This window comes from Pungitius pungitius, chromosome 10 (assembly GCF_949316345.1).
Source record: "Pungitius pungitius chromosome 10, fPunPun2.1, whole genome shotgun sequence".
Lineage (NCBI taxonomy): Eukaryota > Metazoa > Chordata > Actinopteri > Perciformes > Gasterosteidae > Pungitius > Pungitius pungitius.
This window is the reverse complement of record NC_084909.1, coordinates 4,385,137-4,400,404: the sequence shown is the minus strand read 5'-3', so window position 1 is coordinate 4,400,404 and position 15,268 is coordinate 4,385,137. Positions and strand designations below refer to the sequence as shown.

Below are 15,268 nucleotides of genomic sequence, written 5' to 3'. Positions count from 1 at the left end.
ATGGAGGAAGAGGAGGTCACTTTTGGCGCTGTGTATGACTTTTACAACCCTCCAGCGGACTGGGGAAGACCACTGTCCCCCGAGTCTGAGATGTCCATAGAAATCGGCAGTACAGTGAGCGAAGAGCTGGCCGAGGCAGCTGAGAGGTTCTACACCCCAGGCTCTTCCAGCGAGGTCTCACAGCACTTTGCGCAGTCCTTCCACACTCCCAAATCCCACATGTCATTCCACACTCCGAGTTCTGACACCCCTGGTGATTTCAGTACTCCTCAGGAATACCCCTTCTCGCCTGTAGATTACAAGCGAACCTCGTCAGGAGACTCTAGCGAGAGGTTCTTCTCTCCCATGCAGTTCCTGACATCCCCCGGCGACGAGGCGGTTGAAACAACACTTCTTGGTATGAACGTGGACGATAACCAATACCTTGCCAAAGGAATCGGATCTCTGGGCCTGGCAACTCTTCAGGAAAAAGTGCAGGGAATCCCCCCTGCCTTCCTCAAACCTCTGGTTAAGAAAAGAGTGTTTGAGAGTGATTCACTGACGTTTTATGCCGAGGTCTTTGGTCTGCCTTCCCCCGAGGTCAAGTGGTTCTGCAACAAAACGCAGCTGGTGGCAGACAGTAGACTCAAAATGGAGAGAGATGGTGACAGCATCTCCCTTACAATTCACCAGGTTCAAAAATCTGACCAGGGGGAGTATATCTGCGAGGCAGTGAACTACATCGGGGAAGCCAGGAGTGTTGCTTTAGTGGTGGTTGTGTCGCAGGAAGTGAGGTTCATGCCGGCTCCACCCACTGTTACCCACCAGCATGTGATGGAGTTTGATGTGGAGGAAGATGGAGACTCCTCCCGCTCTACTTCCCCTCAGGAGATCCTCCTGGAAGTGGAATTGGATGAAAATGAGGTGAAGGAATTCGAGCGACAGGTTAAGATCATCACCATCCCTGAGTACACGGCTGACAACAAGAGTATGATCATATCTTTGGATGTGTTGCCAAGTATCTACGAAGAGGGTGTCGTGGACTTTGTCACCCAGGAGCATGACGACTTGAAAATAGCCTTTGAGGTCACTGAGATGCCTCCGAGGTTTATCAATCCCATCTGCGACATGGAAACCCCCGAAGGCCCCACCGTCATGTTCGAGTGCTCGCTGATGGGGATTCCTTCACCTATCGTGTCCTGGTTCAAAGGCGACAAAAAAATACCCCACAGCAACCAAAAATACCTTCACTTGTCAGACGGAGACAATCACTTCCTTAAGATCTTTAAAGTGGTGACACAGGATGGGGGGGTTTACACCTGCAGGGCGATCAATGTTGTTGGTGAGACTCTGTGTCGCGCCTCTCTGGTGGTGTTAAATGGCAAAGCTTTCTCTGGGAAGACAAGAGGCAGGGAGCTGACTGCAGTGTCCTTGGGAAGCGCCAAGGTCCAGCCACAGAAGTTTGACATGGTAGTCGGAAATGCGTCGTTCGACAGTGAGCAGGTGTCGGAAATCGAGCTTGAGTTTGAGTTTGAGCAAGAGGCGGACGAGTCTCAGCGGGCTGTGCGGCTGGTGGCCAAGACGGACAGCGAGACCAGCGAGCAGGGCGAGCGGTATGTCAGCGTTAACTTCGACGTGTTTGCTGAACCCGCAAAAGACGACAAGATAGAGTTCAAGGGGAAGTCCTCTGACGTGTGTAGCTTCCAGTTTCAGGTGACAGAGACGTCCCCCAAGTGCGTAATCCCGTTGACCGACGTTGCCGCGGCGGCGGGGACGCCGGTTGTCCTACAGTGTCTGGTTAGTGGTAAGCCAAGCCCCACCGCCGAATGGTTCAAAGACGGAGGCCGCGTCACCCACGGCAGGTGCATCATCCAAGAGAAAACCCCTGGCCACTTTAATCTGCTCATTACCAACGTGAGCCAGAGTGATGCCGGGGAGTACAAGTGCGTGATTCAAAACTCAGCCGGTTGCGTCGAGACCGCGGCGCAGCTGAAGGTGTTTTAGAGGTCGGAGGTCTTTACTTTTGCCAATTCTCATTGGTTAAGGTTGTTTTCACGGAACCCCTTGAGATTAAGAAAAATAAATAAAAGACTGACCAATAAAATTCTACAAGATGCTCTACTGGCCAACAAATAAGCAACAACCGTCATTACATTACATGTCATTTAGCTGGTGCTTTTATCCAAAGCGACAAGAAAGTGCAATTTTCATCAAATAAGCCACTTTGCAATTTATATAGATAAGAGCCATTATAAGTACAATTTACATGCTACAGTTTGTTAGTGTTTTAGTGGAGGTTTAGTCTGAAGAGGTGTGTCTTTAGTCTGAAGATGTAAAGGCTTACTATGGTCCTGATGTAATCAGAGAGCTTCTTCCACCATTTAGGAGCAGGACATCAAAGAGTCGTGATCTGGTCGAGTGATTTGCTCTCAGTGAGGGAGGAACAAGCAGCTTGATGCAGAGTGTGCGGGTTGGGATGTAGAGTTTGAGCATGTCCTGGATGGAGACTGGACCTGATCCGTCACACCTATTAACCCTTTAAAAACTTTGATTATTTTGTCAATGCTTTGCTTAACTTTACACATGTTTACACATTGCAGGTATTTGTCTAAAAGCAAGGCTTATCCAACACAGTGTAAAGACTTAAGTTATCTTCATGCATCGAGCGCCTCGTAATGTGGGAAAACCGCTCATGTTTGACTTATATAGTTAATATATATTATTGTGTAAACAGTTGTTTTATTTTCATTTTTTGGTTGGAAAATTATTTTTTATCCTTTAAATGCAAGCTGCTTTGACTTTTTAGATTTCATTATTACATTATAATAAAGTAATGTTTTTACATTACTGGTCTGTAACAACAACAACAAAACAACTGGGAATGTTAGACACAAAATTCTCTTTTAATAAAAACCTTTACAGAAAGTTTTATTTTTTTGTTAATCAGGCCAGGATTTTTTTTCTAATTAACTAATTGGAAGTGAAAGACAGCTTTGATTTGTTGCAGAAGGAACAAATGTCACAGCATTTATTATTAATGTCAGTTCTAGATAAACAAGTCACTGTCTTTAAATATCAAGAGAGCCAAAGCAGTAATTGTCAAATATAATTTGAACTATAGTCAATCTAAAAAACGTCAGATTATATATTCATATCAATTCATATTTAATTTGCTCAGTTTATTGTTCCTTGTGAGTTTTAGAAAGTATTTGCAGTATTAATTGTTTTCAGTGTTTATGCCATTTTTAGGATTTGGATATAGCAAACTGGTAATTCATAATAGGCTAGTAAAATTTTTAATAATGGATAATACTGTGAAACTTTTTAAAATGTTAAATATATGTTTCTCGGTGACTTGTAAATATGTGTAATTTCAGGAGAGTAGTAGTTGACTGAGCAATGGCGTTGAGACAGAGGTTTATTTGTACAGACATCATGTTGGTTTGTCTCAGTTTATACATTAAAGTATGAATAATTGGAAGCTGAAGTCTGATGTTTTTTGTTAAAAAAACAATGTGTTTTGTGTTCAGTTTGTGACGTATTTACAGATAAAATGCAAGTGTCACCACCAACGTTCTAAGAGACTTAATATTGTTGTTATTGTCAATACATTAGCAGATTTAGTTTTCTTACAGTTTTTGGAAATTAAGCTACTTGACAATCATTTTTCATAAAATGAATTTCAATCAATTGGTGATTAAGGAAATGAAATAGCAAATCAGTTGAATTCTGAAATATTACCAGAATGAAAATACAAAATGATCAATACATTTAGGGGAAAAAAACTATATTCTCATAACCTGTTTATGTTAAAGCATCTAATCTCTTCTCACAAGTTCTAGTATAAATGTAGTATCACTGTTGTCTCTTAATCACTTAGTCAACCAATAGGTAATCTGGGGGTTTGTAAACTGAGATGCATTTTTTAAATGTAATATGGAGAAATTAACTAGATTTAATTTAATTAATTCATCCATTTTGTCAATATTTATTATTGATTGGAGAACATTTCGTGGACCAGTTATTACGTTTTGCTTTTATCAATTAAATGTTAATTTTGCAGCTTCTGTGTTGTGGACATTGTTATCAGTCTTGCTCACTATTTCCTGACAGAACGTTGTAGCACCATCGTCACCAGTGTGGAGGAACAAGAGGAAACCTACTTCACCGGTGTCCAGTTACCACAGACAACTAAAACACTTGAGCTCAAGCCAGAGTCAAAACGTTTCTCTTCCTCTTTAGAGAAGAAAAAAGAAAAGCCAGTTTTCCTCAGCCAGCTCTCCCCGTCGGCTGTGACTGCCGGGGAGACGGCCAGGTTCACCATCAGAGTGTCTGGCCTCCCAAAGCCGACTGTTTGGTGGTCTCGCGACGGGAAGGTCATTGAGACCTCCTCCGTTTACAAGCTGATAGAGGAGAAGGAGGAGTACACACTAGTGATCACAAAGGTCACGTCGGAATATGAGGGCGAGTACTGCTGCACAGCCTCTAACAGATTCGGTCAGACGACGTGCACCGCGTACCTTGAGGTGAAAAAGTCAGACATAAGCCAGGCAGAGAATTGGGTAGAGAAGATGTTTAAGGTGACAGGTCAGCCTCCTACTTTCACAGTTCAAATCCAGCCTGTCAGCTGCTCAGAAGGAGGGGCAGTTTCTTTGAACTACAAAGCCAGCGGGGATCCGATCCCCATTGTGAAGTGGTTCAAGGGAGATTTTCAGATCCAGCCAAGTAGAAACTGTGACATTATAACCAACCCGGATGGATCCGGCCTCATCAATATTCAGAGTGTAAAACAGGAGGACAGTGGCCTGTACACATGTAAGGCCTCCAACCACTTCGGGGAGGCCTCCTGCAGTGCTGAGCTGGTTGTGTTCAGAGCGTCCATCTCAATTTCTCACAAACAGGAGCAGCTGACGACGGTTCAGAAGAAAAGCAATAAGGTTTCCTTGTCGGAACAAGCAACAGAATCACGCTTGTACCAGGTCAGCCTGCCAGGCCAGGACAAAACCAGGTCTGATCCGATGGTTTACACTATTGGCACCGAAGACCGGCAGATAATTCCCAGCGAGCAGGTGGGCTCCATTGGAGAGCTCAATATCTCCGCCGCCACTGTTCATCGCGAGCGGGTGACCCACCAGGCGGCGGTGCTTCAGACTCACAAGGTGGAGGAGAGGGTGTCAGCAGTTCTCACACGCCCCCCTCAGATCTCGGCTGTTCCAGGGAAACAGCTCCATGTGGCGACTTTTACGTCGTCCGTTGAGGAGAGCCTGGACTTCACGGAGCAGCATTGTGATCGCATTCAGAGCCCAGAGGTCACTGAGCTCCGGGCAGTCAAAGAAAAGAGGTCAGTGGTTATGTCGGCTGTCGCCAAAGAGATCACCTCACTTTCTACTGTCGGCACAGAGACTCTCGCCGACAGGAAGTCTGCCACTATCAGGCCCACTTCAGAGCCTAAACATACAGTCAGTGGGCATCAGGTTGAATCACAGCTGCCCATCCTAAAAGAGGAGTCTATGGAAATCCCCAAACTACAGGAGGAGAATAGTTATAAGGTTAAAGAAGGTGTTAAGATCTTATACTCAGTCCAGTCGGCAGAGAAAAGGGTGCTCGCAGAGTGCCACGCAACTGAACTGGCAACAGCAGACTCTGCTGTGAAGTCCTCTGCAGGGAAAGAGCACCACCGTCCTGTCTTGGCCTCAGTCAGCGAGGCCAAACAGACTCTTTCTAAGGAGATCAAGTTCTCCATGACGAGGCCAAGTGAGGAGATGGCCCATCTTCATAAAGACAAAGAAATAAAGACAGCTCTGACCGCTGAAGAGATGCAAATGCTGCAGACTGAGCCTTCTCAGCAGCTGCCAAGTCTGGACAGCGCCATGTCCATTCAATCCCAGGTAGAAGAAGAGCATTTGCTGCACCTGCAAGTTATCACAGACCAGGACCTACTACCATCTGAGAAGAGCTTTACCTGTGAAAAACCATCACCAGAGAAGGCTGGTGCCAGAAAGAGTCCAACTCTGCTGCACACCGTCACCCAAGATGAGCAGGTGACGATAGTTTATGAGGACACCTTAGAGTTCGAGGCTAAGGCCAGCACCATGACCATCCAGCCCCAAAAAGTGGCTCCCACCCTGCTGAATCTCCAGTTATCACAACCTGTGGAGGTGCTACCCAAGGAGGGCATCCTCGTGACTGAGAAGCCTGAACAACAAGTGGCGGCACAGAAACAAGAAAAGACGAGAAGGCATGCGGCGACCTTGGAGGAAAGGAGGGAGCTCACGGCGGATTGTCACACGGAGCTGGATCAGTCTGTGACAGGCATTCAGTCCCAACTTCGGACCGAGCCCAGGCCCCAGAAAATCCTCCAACTCTCCTTTCAGCCATTGCAGCTACCGAAGGAGACACCTGTTACTGCTGACTTCAAGCAGCAGCGAGCTTTGGTGCAGAAGGAGGATCGCTCAAACGTGATGCTTGTCCCCAGCGTGGCCGACAGCAGGACCTTAGAGGAGGGCCACACCGAGAGTCTCATGGCCGTGGATAATTTCACCTGCCAGATGGCGGTAGAGCCAAAACTCCCTGCAGAGCCGGTGCAAATCGAGGAGAAGGAGATCTCCACCGAGAGTAGTGTCGCTCTAGAGGCTGCAGAGCAGGACTTTGCTGTTCAGATCCAGGAGGGACAGTCCGTCAGGCAGTCCATAGCAATGGATGAGAAGCAATTGCTTACTGGTGAGCTCTCTCTGGAGATCGGCAAGTCTGAGTCCACCAAAGTTGTTGTCACCACGCAACCAAAACTCTCTCTCAGCGCATCGGAATCGAAAGACAGTCCCGCTCTTCCAAAAGAAATGACTTTTGTTATTCAGACCCCCAAACCCTTAGGTCTGAATATTCGCCGTCAGCTCAGAGATGCTCTCCAGTCCGCAACAGGCAGCGAGCAGCCGGTGCTGCTCGCTGACGTGGTGGGAAGGATACAGGCTTTAGAGGTACAGGAAGTCAAGGTTCAGAGGGAGCCCAAGCGCGCCAAGTTTACGTACCTCATCACAACAACAGGTGCGCCCATGGAGATCACCCTGGCTTTTGAGGGTGAATACCCCCAAACAGCTGATCTTAGGACCGAACTGCAGGCAGCTTTCCACTCTATAGTATATAAAGAAGCCCATGTTCTTACCTCGGAGCAGCCGGGCACCATGCAGCTAGACAGACCTCAGAGGGCACAGGTCACCTCAGCCATTTCTAAGCAAATGCTATCATCCACGGTAGAGACTGTGAGCGTGGCGGAGAGTGCGATTGACTTCACGGCTGTCAAATCTCTGTCTGCTGCACTGAAGATAGAGTCTAAATTGCCAGTGGAAAGTGGTGCAGCTGAGCAACAAGTTATGGTGCAGGAATCAAAGGCGGCAACGATGGAACAGTCCATTCGGTCCCATGTCAAAGTCTCCACAGAGTCGCGTGTGTCTTTTGAGCAGTCGGTGCAGGTGTCAAGGCAGGAAGTGAAGTCGGTGACGGTGAAAAGCACAGAGAAAGATGTAGTAGCGCCCATTGTTACCACCACCTTGCCTCCAACCACTGTCCCCACCAAACAGGTGGTGGATGTGAGCATCCAGCAGGAGCACAGGGAGGAAACCTTTAAAGAGGAGATCACCGTAGCAGAGCAGAAAAGATACCCTGTAATAGTCACGTCCCTTGGGGACTTATCCATCGAGGAAGATAGTGAGGTAACTTTTAGCACCACCATTAAGTACGTTGCAACGGTAAACTGGCTTTTCAATGGACAATTGGTGAAATCTGGCAAAGAGTTCAAGTGTTCCAAAGACCACGACACATACACATTGGTTATCAACAAAGTTGTCAAAGAGAGACATCAAGGAGAATATGTTTGTGAGGCTGAGAATGAAGCCGGCAAGACTTCAACATCTTCAAGACTTACTGTGGTCTCAAGAGGTTTGACAACAGTAAAACTTAGTATGTCATTCATTCATATTCACTTTCTCTGAGAATGACTAATCATTCACACCAATCGGTTCATTTAAGACTTCTGTCATTCTGGTGTCTTTATTCATTTCATAGCTCGGCATGAGCCCCCTCAGCAGGGCACTGGATGGTACTAACTCACTGTGTCTGGTTTGTTCCACATCATTGCGTGTTTAAATATCCACCGAAGACCGGGACCTTCATAGCCAGTAATGGTTGTCATGATCCTGGTCCTAGGGCAATTTTCTTGTTTATTTTTCATGGTCACTTTGGCATGTTGGTGTCAACAGGTTCTGTCACATTTCTTCAGGTCCATTTCCTCAACACATCTTTCCCTGCATGCCTCAGGGAATGGCAATGCTTCATCTTTCACAAACTTTCTTTCTCTATTAGCCTGAACCCTAGCCCCATGATTAATCTTTTACAATGATACCAAACTTTTGTGAAACCATGGGGCTAATGTTCTTGCTTTTATTTCCTCTTCCACAGTCACTCTTATGTCCCCCATTGCTGTACATTCCTCCATTCCAGTCATTTGTTCACTTTATCATGAGCTTTGTAGATTCCATAAGTAACTTTAACCTTTTCTGTCTGCGTGTGCCGCAGTGCCCCCCGTCTTCAGGCAGAAAATCATCCCTCTGGAGATAAACATCGGCGGTCACGCCAAGTTCGAGTGTGAAATCGAGGAGGCTCCGAGTGTGACCTTCAAATGGTATAAGTCCGGCATCGAGATTAAGCAGAGCGAGAAGTTCAGGATTCTCAGCCGCCACACCAGTTCCTCCTTGGAGGTCCTTAACCCGATCAAAGCCGACAGCAGCGAATACAGCTGCAAGGCTACAAACCAACACGGCACTGACAGCTGCACCGCCATGCTCATCGTCACTGGTAAGACCCAGTGGGACACTTTTTTCTCTTTTATCTAAATGTGTCTGCTTGAGAGAGAGAGAATTATATATTTGCAATGTGTTTTCCCATGAATCATGACAGTGGAATTCGAGAGCGATGACTTGTACATGCATTGAATTCTTTTTTGAAGTTGGGCGAGATTTGAAGATGTTGAGCTGATGATGAGCATCACGTTTTGTTTAAACCTTCATTGATCATCAAGTTGAGGCAGCTCAAGATACTTTTCACGTTGGTGTATTGTCCGCTTTTTTATATTTGTTGAACTTATTTGAATGTTCTACCTGCTCTCCATAGAAATGTACCCGCCGGTATTTGTATCAAACCCAGACCCAATGACTTTATACGTGGGCAAACCAGCCATGTTGCAGTGCTCACTCACTGGATCCTCTCCTATGGAAGTTGTCTGGCACAAGGACAACATAGCCATCTCCTCCGGCGGGAACTATGACATGAAATGTGAAAAGAACAAGTACTCCCTTCTCATTAAAAGTCTTGATCTGACTGATCAGGGAGCGTACCTGTGCAAGGCATCCAACAGCGTTGGCACTGCTACCTTTAGCACAGAGCTCAAGGTTATCAACAAGCCCAGCTTTGTTAAGACCGTTGGGCCGGTGTCAGCCGCCATCAACGACCCTCTGAGGCTGGAGGCCCAGGTGGACGAGGACACTGGTGTGACCATCACCTGGACCAGGGATGGCAAAAAAGTCCACCAGAGCATGGATTGCAAGCTGTCCTTTGAGGACAAGGTGGCTGTTGTTGACATTCCTAAGTCCAAGCTGAAGGACTCTGGGAAATATGTGTGCACAGCCACGAATGAGGCCGGGAGCTCGTGCTGTGAGGCCGTGGTAACTGTTCAAGGTAAGATCCTCAGGGAGGTCTTTCCATTGAGCAAATGGATTACTACTGTTCTCAGCCGATTGCCAGCTGACGCTAACAATTTGCACTGCTATCTTCTTGTCTCTTTTGCATTTCTTTTTTCCCCCTTTTCTGTCTTGCTTATTCTGGTTGCTTTTTTGCCTGTTTCTCTTTTGACAATGTATTAAACACTTTCAGAGCCCCCTGCCTTTGTTAGGAAACTGGAACCTAAGATTACCTGGAAACAAGGGATAGCTGCACGCTTACAGTGCACCGTTAAAGGGTCACCAGAACTTCGCATCCACTGGTTCTGGAATGAGAGAGAGCTCAGTGATGGAGAGAAATATACAATCTCTTTCAAGAGCGGAGTTGCCTCTTTGGAGATTAAGAACCTTGTGGTCACAGACAGCGGGACGTACACGTGCGAGGTGTCGAATAACGCCGGCAGCGAGAGCTGCAACACTCTTATAGCCGTTAAAGGTTTGTCAGATCTTGTTTTTACTTACAATAACTGATCAATTCAAAGAACTTGTGTTAACTAAATACGCTTCAATTATTATTTTGACATCCAGAACCACCATTCATTAGGAAAGAGCTGCAGACCGTAGAGACGGTGAAGGGAGCTGCTGCTCAACTGGAGTGTGAGATCACAGGAACAGTTCCCTTTGAAATCAGCTGGTTGAAAAATAAGAAAGCCATCTCCGGCGACCAGAAGTATAAAATAATCGTCCAGGATGCCTTGTCAAGGCTGGAGATCCAGACCTTTGATAGTGCAGATGTTGGAGATTATCAGTGTGTTGTATCCAATGATGTGGGCAAAGTCACAACTAAGGCCCTAGCTAAGCTTAAAGGTAAACCTGAGTTTAATCAATGTTATTTACTGAGGTTTAATCTCATTCTTCAAAATCTGTTTTATAACTCTCAAAATGTATCTATAGAGCCACCAACCTTTTCAAAGAGGTTTGAGAGTGCTACGGCTGTGGTGGGAAATACAGTGAAACTGCAGGGGGCCGTCAAGGGCTCGGCTCCCATCTCTGTTAAATGGATGAAAGACTCTGAGGTACTCAGAGACGACGATCCCAACATCAAGCTTGTTTTTGAGAACAACGTTGTTAGCTTGTCCATAACAACAGTGGCCATCAGCCACGGCGGCAGGTATTGCTGCCAAGCTGAGAACGAGGCCGGCCAACAAAAATGTGAAGCATCTTTGACCGTGCAAGGTCAGTTGGCGTCTTTGATGCGTGGATGCTGTGTGGAGTTCTGTAGGCTCTTGTGTCTAATCTCTTATAAAATAATAATGTCTTATCCCAGAACCCGCCAAAATCATAGAACCAGCAGAGTCCATTAGTGTGACTGCAGGGGATTCTGCCACGTTGGAGTGCACCATCTCTGGAAGCCCAGACCTAAAAGTGAAGTGGTTCAAAGACGACAAGGAGATGATCAGCGGCCGTAAATACAAGATGAGTCTTAAAGACAATGTGGCCGCCATGAAGATTCTTACGGCAGAAAGAGGAGACACTTCAGAGTACAGGATGGAGGTGTCAAATAAAGTCGGGAAAGACCAGTGCACGTGCTCAGTCACAATCTTGGGTTAGTTGTGTTATGACAAGTCTTTGGACCTAAACGTCCACATTCTCTAGTTTCTAACCACAAGGAAACAAACTTCCAACACCCCTTTTGCGAACAACATTAATTTAAAGTATTTCATCTAAACATTGCAGAAGACATTAATTGCAGTTAATGAGGCATGTTTCCTTCTGGATTTTAGCTGAGTGAAAATGTTTGTTAATGCATGAGATGTTTTTTCTTCAACAACCAGATCGGATAATGCCTCCAACTTTCACCAAGTCCCTGAAAAGAGTTGACGGTAACGTTGGCAATGACGTCTCCATGGATTGTAAAGTGTCTGGGTCCCAGCCCATGACCATAGCCTGGTTCAAAGATGACCAGGAAGTCACACCAGGTCCCAAATTCCAGCCTGAATTCAAAGACAGCTCCGCTGCGCTGAGAATCACCCGGCTGGAGAAGGCCAACTCTGGAGTTTACAAATGCAGAGCCTCCAATTCAGCTGGCTTTAAGGAAACCAGCGGCACGCTCTATGTCAAAGGTCACCGATACCCGGTTTTTGTTGTGCCTCAGTTTGTTGTGTCAACGATTTCATGCTAACATGAAATATACTGTGTTCTTGTTCATGGCCTCCAGAGCCTCCAGTGTTCACAGTGACACCTGACAACCAGGATACTATACCGGGAACCACCGTGTCCTTCAGGACAGCTTTCACTGGAACGGCTCCTTTAGCTGTGAGGTGGTTCAGAGAGGAGAAAGAGATCACAAGTGGAGGCTCATATTTCATAAAGAAAGATGCCTCTTCGAGCTCTCTGGAGCTCAACTCTGTGAAACCCAGCGACTCCTCACAGTACACTTGCCAAGTGTCCAATGATGCCGGGAAGGTGGATTGCACCGTGGTCCTCTTTGTGAAAGGTGCCTTTCTTCACCGTTGTGTTCAGCTGCATGAAAATGTCTCTTTTGACACTAACATAATGTCTTCTTTTTGATAACGACTTGTTGACCTCTTCTCTCAGAACCACCCTTGTTTGTGACAAGGCTCGAGGCGACCAAGCTCGTCACCAGCGGCAACTCCGCCAAGCTCGAGTGCAAAGCGACGGGCAGCCCCGTGGTCTCTTTCAAATGGTCCAAGGACGAGAGAGAGATCAGCTCCAGTCCTAAATACACAATGGCCTCCACAGACTTAGTGGCGTCTCTGGAGATTATGAAGTGTGCGGTGGAGGATAGTGGAGACTACGTCTGTGAAGCAGCCAGCGAGGCCGGTAGTGACCGCTGCAGCAGCACAGTCACGGTCAAAGGTGTGATTTACTCTACTACCACTTTCAAGACTTTTACTGTGACATTGAAGACACTTTCTGCGCTTCGGTTCAAATGAAAAATCCTCAGTATTTAAGACGTCACGCCCCCTGGTGGACAGAGGCATGAATGCCACTTGCCTCTCTGTCGGGTAAACGTTAGCGCTGAAAAGTAAATCCAAATAAGCATTTTCAATGTCACAGTGAAACTCCAGTTGATTCTTTTGATTTTTTGCGGTCCAGTGTAACAAGCTGACACACCTGCTGATCTTTTCTAGAGCCGCCATTGTTTGTGCGTAGCATGGAGTCCAGAGATGTGGTCAAAGGCACCGAGATGGTGGTGGAGGGCCAGGTCTCTGGCTCCGCCCCTTTCACCGTGTTGTTTTATAAGAACTCAAAGCTGATCAGAAACGACAAGAGACACAGGATCACTGTGAAGGACGACCTCATGGCACTGCAGGTGCTGGCAGTTGAGGCCGCAGACGTGGGCTTGTACCAGTGCACTGTTGAGAATGAAGTGGGGAAGTCCTCCTGTGATTTTCAAGTAACACTCAAAGGTTGGTTTCCATGCTGTGGGCATGTTTTTAACCCTCCTATTCCGAACTCTGCAAACCCGATATGCTGCCTATTTAGGGTTTATGTCTGTAAAACTCGCAACCATTATTACACATTTTTCAAATTTCAGCCTAATTAAACACACTTTGGAAATTTGTTCACTTATCCGCTGACAACGAAACCGGGACACGAACCAGCACCGCCATTCCACCCCGAATCCGCTGATAGAACACAAGAACAAATCTTTCAGACCGTACAAGTTTTTTTTTTATCCGTTCACCAGCTGAACACGTACCACAGCCCTCTTAATTGTTTCTAAAATCGAAATTTCTAAAGTCTCATAGAAGCACCGTCCTTCCAGTAGAGACTCTTACTTTGCGAGGTTAACGTTCCCAGAGATGCCAATAATATTCTTACAAAATGTCTCCCTGTAGAACCACCGTCATTTGTGAGAAAACTGGAGAACCTCAGCTCCTTGGTTGGCAGCGATGTTTCTCTGCAGTGCTCTCTGAAGGGCTCAGAGCCCATGACCGTGTCTTGGACCAAAGACAACCACGAACTCAAAGAGGCTGAACATGTTAGGATCACGTACGAAAACAGCACGGCTCTGCTGCACTTCACCGGCTTGCAGAGCAAACACGGAGGCAAATATTCCTGCCAGGCCCAGAATCAGGCCGGGAGCCAGACGTGCTCCGCAGTGCTGACAGTCAAAGGTTGGTTGAGCTACCTCGAGATCTCTGAACTAGTTCCTGTGGGGCGTTCAAGCGATCTTTTTCAACTCATGAAATGGAATAGAACGAGTTTCCTGGAAGTAAGTCAGTCAAATGGCCACAAAGGTTTCAACCTCAGTGCTCAGTTCTCTTCATCACAAGTGACGTGTCCAGTGTGGGACTCGTTTGTCACATGATCATTTCATGAGTTGATAATGACCGAACGCATCTTTAGCATTGTTATTTGTAGACCTAAGTTTCCGCCTGTCACCGTGTGCAGTAAACGTGATCAGAGAATCTGTGCTGACTGTGTTGTCTGACGTCTCAGAGCCAGCCAAGGTGACAGAGGAGGCGAAGTCCATCAGCGTGACTCAGGGGGATCCGGCCACCCTGGAGACCCGCTTCTTGGGCACAAAGCCACTGAAGGCCAGATGGCTTCTGGCTGGCAAGGAGCTGACGTCAGGCCAGAGATATAAAATACACGGCACTGACACCAGCTCGGTGCTCAAGATTATTAAAACTGAGAAAAGGGACAGTGGTGACTACACCTTCGAGGTGTCAAACGATGTTGGACAAAGCTCTTGCGAGGCCACAGTCACCATTCTGGGTCAGTCCTTGATGATGTTACCAGGAAAAAATGTTTTATTTAAATACAGCATGCTTTGAGCGTCGCTTCTTAACTAATTCTCTCCCAACAATATCAGATCAAATAATTCCACCGTCTTTTACGAGAAAACTGAAGGCAACGGAAGGTATCAAAGGATCGTTTGCTCATCTGGAGTGTCTCGTTTCCGGCTCCCTGCCGATAACCATTCAGTGGTATAAAGATGAGAAAGAGATCCAGACTGATGAGAAACACAAGTGCACGTATTTTGAGAATGTCGCTTTTCTGGAAATCTCCAATCTGGACAGTAAAGCCAGCGGCAGCTATACGTGCATCGCTCGAAACCAAGCAGGAACAGTGCAGTGCTCCGGGAACTTGTTTGTGAAAGGTTTGTTTGTGGTATTTATTGCTAGCAGGATGACGCTCATCAAAGTTCAGCGACACATTGATAAGGACGTTTGTTATATATGCAGCTTTCACAGGCTCATTACATTGTTTTCTCTCCTAGAACCACCATGCATCCTTGAAAAGTCGGATTCCATGAACGTTTTGCCTGGCACCAAAGTCCAGTTTAACGTGCTGTTCTGTGGCACGCCTCCACTGTCCATCAGATGGTTTAAAAACAAGAAAGAGATTTCATCCAGTGCCGACTGCTCTGTGGTCAAAGACAACACCTCGAGCTCACTGGAGCTTTTCTTTGCTAAGACCTCTGATTCTGGAGACTATGTCTGTGAAATACGGAATGACGTGGGCTCCACCTCATGCCAGGCTGCGCTCTTTGTCAAAGGTCAATATATTTAGATGAGTCTGTAAAAATGTCCCCATCCATCTGTTTT

General features: G+C 46.5%; 1 protein-coding gene across 5 annotated transcripts in view; it reads left to right on the top strand.

Moving 5' to 3' along the window:
* Positions 1 to 15,268, top strand: part of ttn.2 (titin, tandem duplicate 2) — a 160,705-nt gene that overhangs the window by 29,688 nt on the left and 115,749 nt on the right. For 3 of the 5 annotated variants that reach the window (XM_062565052.1, XM_062565051.1, XM_062565048.1), the window contains exons 41-42: positions 8,548 to 8,826; positions 9,142 to 9,705. In XM_062565052.1, the coding sequence (XP_062421036.1) occupies positions 8,548 to 8,826; positions 9,142 to 9,705 (843 nt within the window). The remainder of the gene's footprint in view (positions 1 to 8,547; positions 8,827 to 9,141; positions 9,706 to 15,268) is intronic. The other 2 variants (XM_062565050.1, XM_062565049.1) reach the window with 1 other exon arrangement.